The 12650-nt window shown below is 35.8% G+C and overlaps 1 protein-coding gene across 4 annotated transcripts in view; it reads left to right on the top strand.

The window, feature by feature from the left end:
• Positions 1-12650, top strand: part of HELZ (helicase with zinc finger) — a 293362-nt gene that overhangs the window by 73155 nt on the left and 207557 nt on the right. For all 4 annotated transcript variants that reach the window (XM_069076607.1, XM_069076606.1, XM_069076608.1 and 1 more), the window contains 2 exons: positions 7812-7863; positions 10140-10215. In XM_069076607.1, the coding sequence (XP_068932708.1) occupies positions 7812-7863; positions 10140-10215 (128 nt within the window). The remainder of the gene's footprint in view (positions 1-7811; positions 7864-10139; positions 10216-12650) is intronic.

Here is a 12650-nt window from a genome sequence, read left to right as displayed (position 1 = left end):
TATATATATATATATATATATATTTAAACATTTGATTTTAAAACTTTGAGTTCCAGATTCATGTCCTTCCTCCCTTGTCCCCCACCCTTACTGGGAAGATAAGCAGTTCAGTATAGGTTGTACATGTGTGGCTAATGCAAAACAATAACATAGTAGATATATTGTAAAAGACTGACTATATTTCCCTCCCTCCTATCACACCTCCCACTTGTTCTGTTCTCTACTTTGATCCCATCCCTTTTCAAAAGTTGGTGCTTCCAACTTCCCTCCCCTCCAGCCTGCCCTCCCTTCCATCATCCTTTCCCTGATCTCCTTCCCCCCTACTCTCCTGTAGGGTGAGATACCCCATTTAGTGTGTATTTCATTCCCTCCTCAAGCCAAATTCAATGGGAATAACTTGACTCATTCCCTTTTGCCTTCCTATTCTTCCCCTCCATTGTAACTATTTTCCCTTGCCTCTTCTATATGAGATAGTTTACCCCATTCTGTCTCTCCCCATCTCCTCTCATTATATTCCTCTCTCACCTCTTAATTTCACCTTTTAAGTAACATCCCTTTCCTGTTAAATTGGTCTTGTATATTCGTCCTATGCATACTGGTAAACATATATACACACATTCATATATGTATTTATATGCCCATATACCCTCATATATAGACATATATATATATTTCTATTCCCTTCAACTACTGTGAAAAGTTTCATCAGTTACAATTTTTTTTTCATGTAGGAATGTTAATAGTTCAACTTTGATAATTTCCTTATGATTTCTTTTCCCTGTTTACCTTCTCATGCTTCTCTTGCTTCTTGTATCTGAATGTCACATTTTCTATTCAACTCTGGTTTTTTCAGCAAGAATGCTTGAAAGTCCTCTATTCCACTGAATGACCATATTTCCCCCTGAAACATGATACTCAGTTTTGCTGGGTAGATGACTCTTGGTTTTAATCCCAGCTCCTTTGACCTCCAGAATATCATATTCCAAGCCCTTGGATCCCTCAGTGTAGAAGCTGCCAGATCCTGGGTTATCCTGATTGTGTTTCCACAATATTCAACTTGTTTCTTCTTGGCTGCTTGTAATATTCTCTCTTTAATCTGGGAATTCCTGAACCTGGCTATAATATTCCTAGGAGTTTTCTTTTTGGGATCTTTTTCAGGAGGTGATCGGTAGATTTTTTCAACCTCTATTTTGCCCTCTGGTTCTAAAACATCAGGGCAATTTTCCTTGAGCATTTCTTGAAGGATGATTTCTAGGTTCTTTTTTTGATCATGGCTTACAGGTAGTGCAATAATTTTTAAACTATCTCTCTTGGATCTGTTTTCCAGGTCAGTGGTTTTTCCCATGAGATATTTCTCATTGCCTTCTATTTTTTCATTTGTTTGGTTCTGTTTAATAGTATCTTGCTTTCTCATAAAGTCACTAGCTTCCATTTGCTCCAGTCTAATTCTGAAGGAATGATGCTCTTCAGTGAGCTTTTGAGATTCTTTTTCCATCTGGAAAATTCAGCTTTTTAAGGCATTCTTCTCTTCATTGGCTTTTTGAGCCTCTTTTGCCATCTGAGTTAGTCTGTTTTTAAGGTGTTATTTTCTTCAGTCAGGTTGTTGACTCTAATTTCATAATTTTGTTGCATCTTTCTCATTTCTCTTCCCAATTTTTTCCTCCACTTCTCTTATTTGATTTTCAAAATCCTTTTTAAGGTCCTCTATGGACTGTAACCTGTTCATATTTTGCTTGGAAGCTTTTAGTGCAGGAGTTCTGACTTCATTGTCTTCCTCCTGTTCCATGCTTTGATCCTTTTTGTCCCCAAAATAGGAGTGTAATGTTGGGTTGCTCTGTTTGCTTTTCTTCTCTCGTTTGCTCATGTTGCCACTCAATTACTTGACTTTTGGCTTTTTGCCACAGTAGGATTCTGCTACCAGAGTGGGGAGCTTTGTCCCAATCGCTGGGGTTTTTTCAGCTGCCAAAGGTATTTGTTGGGTTCCCTTTGTGAAGCCTCCACTCGCTCTGGAGAGCTGGTCACATACCCCAGGACCTCTACCTTAGACCACAATCCAGATCCAAGCAGGTTAAAGTAAGAGAAATAACCCCTCAGACCGGTTGCTTGGTCCCCCTGCAATCTGCAGTCCAGTAGCTGAAGCTGCCACGTGGAGGCAGCTGCATGGCTGCGGTCCTCTGTGGCTTCTTCCTGCAGGGGATAAAGGCCAACCACACTCCCAAACTACTGCATCCCAAAGTCCATACTGCACTGACCTCTCACTTTGTCCTTAGCATCTGTGGGTTAATAATTCTGGAAACTACCATACCTGCTGGTGATCTGAAGTCCCTCCAGTCCGTGGCTGGTCCGGCCACCTCTGGCTCCTGCAGAGCTGGGCTCTGTTCTCAGAGCACTGTGCTGACCACTTCCTGCCAGCCTGCCAGGCTGTCCTCAGTGGCAGGTGTAGCTTCTGTGTCATTTTGTGGGTTCTGTAGCTCCAAAGTTTGTTCAGAGTCCCCTTTTGTATGATTTGGAGGTGCTGGGTGCTGGAGCCCCGCGGACGTCCTGTTTCTACTTCGCCATCTTGACTCCACTCCCAGTTCATCACTTTTAACTTCTTGTTTTCTCTAATTAGAATAATATTACTATTTGTCAGACATGATATCCTAAATACCAAAGCACAGTTGACATTAAAATATTGAAATACTCATCAAAGAAAGATAATAAAAAGGTCACTCACTTATTGTGCCTGACACTTTAAAAAAATAGTAAAATTTGTTATTCAAAGATAGGGCTTTGTTGCCATATTTGAATAGATGAGTTTGTCAACAAACATTTATTAACAGCATGTGTCAGATAAGTGTGCTAGACTCAGGGGATACAAATAAAAACATGAAACAATCCCTGTTCTAAAGGAGCTTATGTTCTATCAGCAGATACAATATGTATATCTAAAAGTATATACAGATTAAATATAAAGAGAATAAATAAGAGGTTGTTAGTATATTCCCTCCTTAGCATTTGGTGTGTGTGTGTGGGGGGTAGAGTAGGGTAGGAGGTGTCTAGAAAGTACTTTCTTGAATATTCATTCTTCTGGGCTTTCTTTTTTTTTTGTTATCTTTTTTGATATTGACTTTAGTGAAAAATTTTTTTTTTGAGAGAGGAAGGCAGGGCAGTTGGGGTAAAATGACTTGGCCAGTGTCTCACAGCTAGCAAGTGTCTGAGACCAGATTTGAACTACTTTAAAGAAAATTTAAACTTAAATACAAAATGAGATGAAAAAAAAACATTGCCATGTACACAGTAGAACCCAGAGAGGATTCAAGATAAAACAATAACTTTCTATTTCAAGGAAGCCCACATAATAAATATTATACTTTGTTTTCAGAGCTGCCCAACTTTTCTTCCTTTTAGGTTTTCTTTTGTTCTCTGCTGTGCACTTTTTGTTTCATTTTTTCCCTCTCTTCCTCCTTATCACTTCCAAAAAAGGCTTCAATTAAGTGCTGATATATACATATACGTAGATATCTGTAAATATACAGATATCTACACATATACATAAGACTACATATATTAATCCTACACTTATTTCCACTTTTCATCTCTTTCTTTAAAGGTGGATAGCATCTTCCTTTATAAGTCCAAGTCTCTATATTTTTCTAAATTAACCAGCTCATCATTTGCTACACCACAGTAGTATTCTAACTCAATCATATTCTACCTTAGAAAGTTTTTCCCCAGTTCTCTGCATTTCTTCTACTCTTGGCTGCATAAATTTTATTTATACAAGAAAATTTTAATTTAAAGTAATAAAAATTATCTAATTTACACTTCAACTATACGCTCACCTTATAATACAATTTAAGGTCTGTTGCTACTGAATCTTCTTCCTTTACATTTACCCTCCTGGTTTCTTTGAAGTTCCTGACCTTTTGTTCTTCCAAATGAACTTTGTCTCTAACTCATTAAGACAATTTTTTTTAGTAATTTCATTGGGATGGGATTAAATAGATTAGGTCAAATTGTCATTTAAAAAATCATATTGACTTTACCTACCCATGAATAATAAATATTAACTTCATTTATTTAGATCTGGCTCCATCTGCATAAAGAGTGTCCCATGTTATTCACATAGTTCCTGTTATCTATTTTGGCAGGTCTACTTTCAGGTATTTTATACTGTCTAGCCACCTTAAATGGTTCAAAACAACATTGGTGTGTGTGTGTGTGTGTGTGTGTGTGTGTGTGTGTGTGTGTTTGTTTCTCAGGGTGAAGACAAGGCAATTAGCGTTAAGTGACATACCCAAGGTCACACAGCTCATGTCTGAGATCAGATTTGAACTCAGGTCTTCCTGCTCTATTCAGTGTGCCACCTAAGCTGCCACTCCAAAACAACATTGAACAATATTGCTGACAGTGCAGTTTCCACATCTCTCTCCTTTGACACTCAGGGTTTTCTTGCCTCTGTTCTTTATTGCTGGTTCTCCTCTCATGTCATGCCCCCTCACTTTGAGTATACTTCAAGGGTCTTTCCTGAAAGTTCTTTCTGTCTATACTGTCTCATCTCAGAGTATTAGCTGCCATTACTAGTTATTTTTTCCATGCAAATGATTCCCAGACGTATATATCTAGTCCTGGTCTCTCTCTTGCCTGAGTTACAGTCCTGCCTTTTTAGACATCTCAAACTGCATGTCTTGTATTTTAAACTCAGCATGTTCCAAAGAGAACTTATTTCTCCCCTGCCTTAACTCACCCCTTTTTCTAAATTTCTTATTATTGTCGAAGGTACTACCTTATTCTCACCTTAGTTTACACCCTTACATCCTTGGTTTTTCACTCTCTCTTACTTCACATGTCCACTCTCTTGCCAGATCTTATCATTTCTGTCTTTATAACTTTTGTATCTACCCCTCTCTCTCCACTCAGTTCACCACCACCCTATATCCTGCTGTCATTGCCTCTCTCCAGGATTTTTGATTGCATTAGCTTTCTAATTAAGCTGTCTTCATGTCTCTCCTTACTCCAATCTGTCCTCCACTCAGTTGACCAAGTGGTTTTTCTAAAACATAGGTCTGTCATCTCTGTACTCAGTAAACTCTAGTGCCTCCCTGTTACCTTCATTATTAAATATAAAATCCTCTGGCATTTCAAGCTCTTCATAACTTAGTCCCTTCCCATGTTTCCAGTCTTCTTATGCTTTACTTTATATATTCTGTGATCTAGCTGCCTTGTCCTACTTGTTCTTTACACCTCACTCTCCATTTCCTATCTCTGTATATTTGAATTGGATATCCCCCATCCCTGGAATGCTTTTCTTTTTCACCTTCACCTTTTATGTTCCCTGACTTCTTTCATGATTTGCCTCAAATTTCACTTTCTGCAGAAAATTTTTCACAATCTCCTCTCCCAGATGCTAGGGCCTTCCTGCTTGAGATTACCTTTCATTTACTCTGTGTTCACCCTATATATATCTATTTATCAACATGATGTTTCTTCTATTAGAATGTGTGCTCCCTGAGGTCTGGACTATTTTTCCTTTCCTTTTTTTTTTTGGTATCCTAGGCACTTTTTTAACGGACTGAAAGCCCTATTCTCTACTCTCTGTATAGAGTTTTGAGGAAGATGGTCCTCAGTAATGTCATGTGTAGCAGATAGGTCAAGAATGATGAGAACAAAGACAATTAAGCTAACTTTGAAAGGAATAGTTTCATTTAAGGTCATATTTAGAAACCAAATTGCAAAGGGTTGAGGTATGAATTAGAGAAAAAATAGAGGCAATGAATGTAAACAGCTTTCTCTGAAAGTTTGACTGAGAAATGGAGGAGAGATATAGTATGATGATACTTTGAGGGGATTATAGGATCTAGTAAAAGTTTTTAAAGGATGGAGGAGCCGTGAATATGCATCAAGGTAGGAGAGAAAGAACTAGAAAATAGACATTGAAGATTAGAAAGAGAGAGAGCATGGTTGAAAGTAAAAGTCTGGTGAAAATGAGAGAGATTGGTATCAAGGATACATGGTAATCATAAGGGCAACCTCATTTTCAGAGATTAGAGAATAGAGGTAAAAATGGTGAATGAAGATAAAGACCTGTCACTAGTGACTGTTTAGTGATAGTTCTTTATTTTAATTTAATTGTTACATTTTCTAACATATATATTTTTTTGTGTTTAATGGAATCTTACAATCCAACATTTTAGTCTTTAGAGAAGTATCATAATAATAATTTAGCGAAATCGTCATTGTCTAGCTAATACTTCTAGTTTTGGTCTAATTTGTGGGGTTTTGATCATTCAAAAAGTAGTGTTTAAATCCCCACCCCCCACCCCAAGTCCTAAAACTTTGATAATGAAAGAGTAAGTAGAAACAGGTTATCAAAATCACTTTAATAGATTGTCCTAATGAGGAAGGACATCTCATCAGTTAAATCAGAACGTTGAGTACAAAAGTATCAGTATGAATATAATCTACAGATTTTCTGGTCATTGATCAACAATAGTTAATGTGCTTTAGCACATTTACCAGGAATGTTTCTTTTTTAAATAATTATTCTTCCAATCAGTGTGGCACGATGGAAAGAGCGCTGGTCTTGGGATCAGAAAGACCTAGGTTCATACCTGTCTCTGATATGTGCTGGCTGTGTGCTCTGGGCAAATTATTTTCTCAATTCTCCAGGGAAATCTTCAAGACTATAGTCTTAGAGTTGCAAAGAATGTGCTGATCTAAATTGGTAGAGATGCAAGGAGTTCCCCACACTGATGAAAACACAGGTTCACTGAAGAAAAATAGGCTATATGTTTTGATAAAAGATAATTTATTCTCATTCATATGTCATACTATTTTATTGGATAAATTTTTTTAAGAAAAATTTTCTTAAAGAAAAATTTAAAGAATCCAGTGATAATCATTTATAAAGTGAATTTGTGCACAAAACAGTACCTTGAATATATGAATGTATCTCACTTCATGCTACTGATACATTTCTTTAAAGTTTTATGGCAATTTAATCATATATTTAATGGACTATGAGAACTTTCTATTTAAGGAGACTTTGTAAATCTTTTTGTAATGCATAGTAGAATCCTTTGTAATGTGAAAACCCTTAATTTATTTGTAAACTCAGATTTTCTGGTAATGTCTATCTTAAGAATTTTTGCATATTCTCAAAGATCATTTGTAAGTCACTTCAGAATTCAAAATACAATTTTCTATAGCTACAATGTTCTAAATTGTAGTTGAGTTTAATAATATGCTTGAAGTACATATGCCAAATAAGATATGTTACATACTTAGAAAACTCCAAAGCACTATATGTAGGTTTATATATTTATAAGTTATTATCATTATCATTACAACTACATATAACTAACAATTATAACATTATTTCCATGGGGAAATGTATTCTGAGTTCTAACTTGACATCTCCTTTCCAGGATTTATAATATCTTTTGTGTCAGGGGTGTGGGAACTGGAATTTATTATTTCTCTATAATAGAACTGAATATAACAGTAACTCTGCAGGTTCTATGAATTGGGGAATAAGGGAAAGTTTCTCCTATGAGACACTACTTCCCAGTTATTGTAATGGCCATTTGTGAAGCAGAAATTGCTTGTATCCATTTTTCTCTTTTTAATGAAATTTGCATCTGTGTTGTAGTAAATTTCTTTCCAAACAATTCAGTGCATTGTAATATATAGAAAGGATATTGTGGAATCAGGTGAATGATTTAAATTTCTAAGCAGAAAGTTTTGTTTGATGATGCATTAAAATTGTGATTTCAGAATTTCAAAATTATATTGGTTTTCAAAATACTTTTTCTTTAAAAAAATTACAGACAGCAACTAGCAAAGTCCCATCTGAATATTATGTGGAAGACTTGGAAGAAGGTAAGGAGAAATCAAATAAATCTCTGCTAATCTAGGCTTTTTTTTGGGTCTACATTATCAAGAAGAAATTTATTGAGATATCACATATTAGTAGGGAATATATTAGAAAGTTTTTTGGTCCTGGCCTTTGATTTCACTGGTTTAGGTAATTTACAATGTAGGAACTCCCTCCATCAAAGCAATTTGTCTGTAACTTTTAGAGAGTTTTAGAGAGTTGCCTGAATGAGTGAGAAGTTAAATGATTTGACTGTGCTTACAGAGCCAAAATTTGTGAGATGCAGGACTTGAATCCATTTCTACCTGACTCCAAGGCCAGCACTCTGTCCACTATATCACTTCTGAAAATATTAAATAAATTTTACTCAAAGAATTGCTGTGGATAATAGAGGGTTTTCCCATGAGTTTTTATAGAGTAATAGAAGTGGAAGAGGACTTGAGATCATCTGATTCCAAATACCTGTTTCCTAAATTACAGGGCTACTTTTATACTTCTCCAGTTTTCTCTCTTACCTAATTTTTTTCTTTAAGTTAATTAATTTAATTTTTGTTTTCAGCATTTACTTCCATAAGCTTTTGAGTTTTAAATTTTCTCTAGCTCCTTTCCCTTCCTACTCCCCAAGATGGTATGCAATCTGATAAAGGTTCTCCATATGCATTTTTTTTTTAAAGCAATTGGGGTTAAGTAACTTGCTCAAGGTTACCTGCCTAGTTATTTTTTTTGCGTGTGGGTGCCGAGTATCTGAGGCCGGCCGGAACCGATCCCAGGTCTCCCGACACTGGGGCCAGCACTCTTACCCACTGCGCCACCTGGCCTCCCCAATATGCATTCTTATTAAACATATTTTCACATTACTCATGTTGTAAAGAAGAATTAGAATGAATGGGAGAAACCACAAGAAATAAAAAACAAAACAAAAAAAAAAGAGAGAGAAAATAGTATGCTTCAATCTGCATTCCATAGTTCTTTCTCTGGATGTCGATAGCATTTTCTATCATGAGACTTTTGGAGTTGTCTTAGATTCTTTCATTGCCGAGAAGAGCTAAGTCTATTAAAGTTAGTCATTGCCCAATGTGGCTGTTACTGTGTGCAGTGTTCTCTTGTTTCTGCTCATTTCATTCAGCATCATTTCACATAAGTCTTTATGGGTTTTTCTGAAGTTTGCATCATTTTTCTTATAGCACGATAGTATTTGATTACATTCATCTCTTGTTCAGCCATTCCCCAATTTATGGTCATCCCCTCAATTTCTAATTCCTTGGCCACAATAAGAAGAACTGCTATAAAAATATGTTTGCACATGTGGGTACTTTTCCCATTTTTATGATCTCTTTGGGATATAGCCCTAGAAGTTCTTATCTAATTTATTACTTTTAAGTTCTTCCTTATATAATAACTGCCTAAGATATGGAGTTTTACAAAGTGCTTTACTTATAATAGGTCAGTTAGGTAGGTAGCATAAATATTATTATTTCTATTTTATAAAAGAGGAAACTAAAGTCTAGAAAGGCTGTTTGGGTTCCAAATAAAGAAAGAATACTTGAAAAGTCATCAGAAACTTGAACATTTTTACTTGCTTGTTCTTTTTCTCAGTACAGTTTTCTTAAATCTTTGCATTTAAATTCAGTTTTGGCTAGCCTAGTTTTGGAACCTTTATATTGTAACATAAATAAATCCTAGGTAACATGAACTTCTACTATTTAGAGTTGCTTATTGCTTTGTGTATGAAACTTTTTCCTTTGAGAAAGAGCTTTTCATAAAGAAGTATTGAGTACTTAAATTATCTCAGGTATGCTAACATTTTTTTTCTAAAGATTTAAGGAAGAGTCTTTGAATAAGGAATAAATCAACTATTTATAGGACAGAAGGCTAGTAAAATGACAATTTCTATGGAGCTTATTCAATTCTAAGTTAATTCTTTTTTTTTTTTTTTTTGCTTTTTGGAGGGCAGTTGGGGTTAAGTGACTTGCCCAAGGTCATACGGCTAGTAAGTGTTAAGGGTCTGAGGTGGATTTGAATTCAGGTCCTCCTGACTCCAGGTCTGGTGCTCTATTCACTGTGCCACCTAGCTGCTCCTCTAAGTTAATTCTTGTTGGAAGTTTTTTCTCTTACTTGTGTGATTTTATTCCATTAATCTATAGTATGTTTTTGGTAAGGGCAGTTGTTCTGCATCATCTAGCATAGTGATTCTAGAGGGAGTGCTTTTTTTCTATGTTAAAATGTCTAAATTATTAGCAAGCACATAATAAAAAATACATATATCTTGATCTTTCTCCAGGTTCTCGGAATGGTTGGCATTTCCGCCCTCCACCTAGAGGAATCACCAGCAGTGAGGAGTATACTTTGTGTAAAAGGTAAAATGGCAAGTAGTTTAAAAAAATTAATCTCTTATGCTTAGTTCTTTCCTCTGTTTCTTTGAAAATCAGTAATTCAGTGAGTGTGCAACTGTAGGCAAATCACTTAAACTTTCAGTGCCACAAATACTCTAAACTTGCTTATCTTCTTTGGTCAAGTTGTATCCAAATTTTTTTTACCATGCTTTTCTGTCGCTAAAATTTTTTTTGAATATTTACTTCCAATCTGTCTATGTTTACTTATTTATAAATAATATACAAATACTACTATGCTAATTATTATTAGAAAATTTGCATTAAAATTTTAAATTTAAAAAAAGATGAGATAGAGATGAAATAATATTTGATCCTATAGGCATTAGGGTGAAGCCATTTTCTACCCAAGACAACTCAGAGTGTCAGCAGAAGAGGTCTTTTGCACCAGGTTGAGAATAGAGCACCATCCAATGCAGGCTACATTCCAGCAAACCAGCAGTAAGACTTGGGGGCCACTGAATCAGTGGTGGTTTCTAGACCTCTCAGGACACAGACAGTAAGTAAGGGGGTCAGACAGCTGGTTGGAAGGAGATTAGAGGAGTCTCTTTGCCGGCACTGGGGGCAGATCTCTGTTGCATTGCCCCCATTTGGATCTGGGTCTTTGACCTAGGCCAAGGAGGAGCACTAGCACACCAGAGCTTGTGGCCACAGCAGAGCTGGGAGGCAGGTCACGGTTCCAGGCACAGAAGAGTGCTTGTGGTCGTTCGCAGACTTGAACACAGGCTGTGACAGCGGTGACCATACCTCTCTTTAGATCACATCACCTTAGAGGAACCAAAACCTTACAGGACCCCAGAATTATCCCTGAATATAGCTATACAAAAAAAACTGAGACTTGAGGCATGCCCCCCTCCTGTGCAGAGGCAGAACCCCACTTTAGCATAGACATAGAGTTAAAAATCAAGAAATAAGTTGGAAAAATGAGCAAACAGCAGAAAAAGATCTATGCAAAGTTACTGTGGTGACAGGGAAGATCAAAACATTGTCAGAAGACAACAAATTCAAAACTGCTACATCCAAAGCCTCAGAGAAAAATAGGAATTGCTTTCAGGCCATGAAAGAACTCAAAAATGATTTTAAAAATTAAGTAAGAGAGATAGAAGAAAAGTTGGGAAGACAAATGAGAGCGATTCAAGAAAATCAGGAAAAAAGAGTCAACAGGGGTGGCTAGGTTACAGAGTAAGTAGAACATAGACCTTGGAGTCAGGAGGACCTGAGTTCATTTAAATGCAGCCTTAGACACTTAACATTTACTAGCAGTGTGACCTTGGGCAACTCACTTAACCCTAGTTGCTCTGCCTTCCCCCCTCCACAAAAAAAAGAAAGAAAAAAAAAGAGTGAACAGCTTGGTAAAAGGAGGCACACACACAAAAAAATGCTGTACAAAATAACACCACCTAAAACACAACAGGCCAAATGGCAAAAGAGGTGTAAAAATCCCACTACAGAAAATGAAAATTTTTTTATTGCTGAGGAAAATTATTGAAAATGAAATAGTTAAAAGAAAATAAATAACTTGTTAATATTGCAATGATATTTATATACCATGTCTTCTCCTTTTTGAGCATTTTTTTGTTTTAAAAATTTTTTTATTGATACCATTTGTTTTTATATCATTTATTTTCATATATGTATGTATATTTATATATGGGCACATGTGAGAAAGAGAGTGTGTGTGTGTGTGTGTGTGTGTGTGTGTGTGTATATCACCCTTCCCCTACCTAGCAAAGTATATCTTGCTACAAACATTGGGGAAAAAAAATTAGGAAAAAAACAATTCAGCAAAACTAATGAAACATGTTGATCAAATTTGACAGTATATGCAATGGCATATACTCTCATAATCTACTTCTGCATTAAAAGGAGGGAGATATGTTTAAGCATTCTTTAGAGGAATTTATATTTATTTTCCCAAATGTCTTGTGTTGTGTACTTAGTCAATAAACAGGGAATATAACTAGTTAATACAAAAATAACATGAATAAATTCTTCTTAGAATACATTTTTCCAACATTTGTCTTCAATATTTTTGTAGTGGTTTTTTCTTTTTTTAAATTTTCATTGATGAAGTAATTGCGTATATTTTTTCCCTAGCTTTGCTTACTTCATAATTCATTCAAGTCTTTTAATTCTCTACTCATCATGTTTGTGGTTTCTTACTGAAAAGTAATATTCCATTAAATTCATCTTCCACAATTTGTTTAGCCATTCCCTAATCGATAGGGGACCTGTTTCCAGTTCTTTACTATCATGCTATAATTATTTTGGTGTATCAGCTTTATTTTTATTAGTGATTTCCTTGGTATGTGTGCCTACCTTTGAAATTTCTGGGTCAAAGGAGATGGACAGTTTAGCACTTTATTTGCATAATCCCCAATTACTTTCTTTTTTTTTCTTTT

This window comes from Petaurus breviceps, unplaced genomic scaffold (assembly GCF_028583685.1).
Source record: "Petaurus breviceps papuanus isolate PSGF00001 unplaced genomic scaffold, PetGlider_PUasm1.0 90925, whole genome shotgun sequence".
Classification (NCBI taxonomy): Eukaryota; Metazoa; Chordata; class Mammalia; order Diprotodontia; family Petauridae; genus Petaurus; species Petaurus breviceps.
This window is presented reverse-complemented; position numbering and strand designations above follow the sequence as displayed.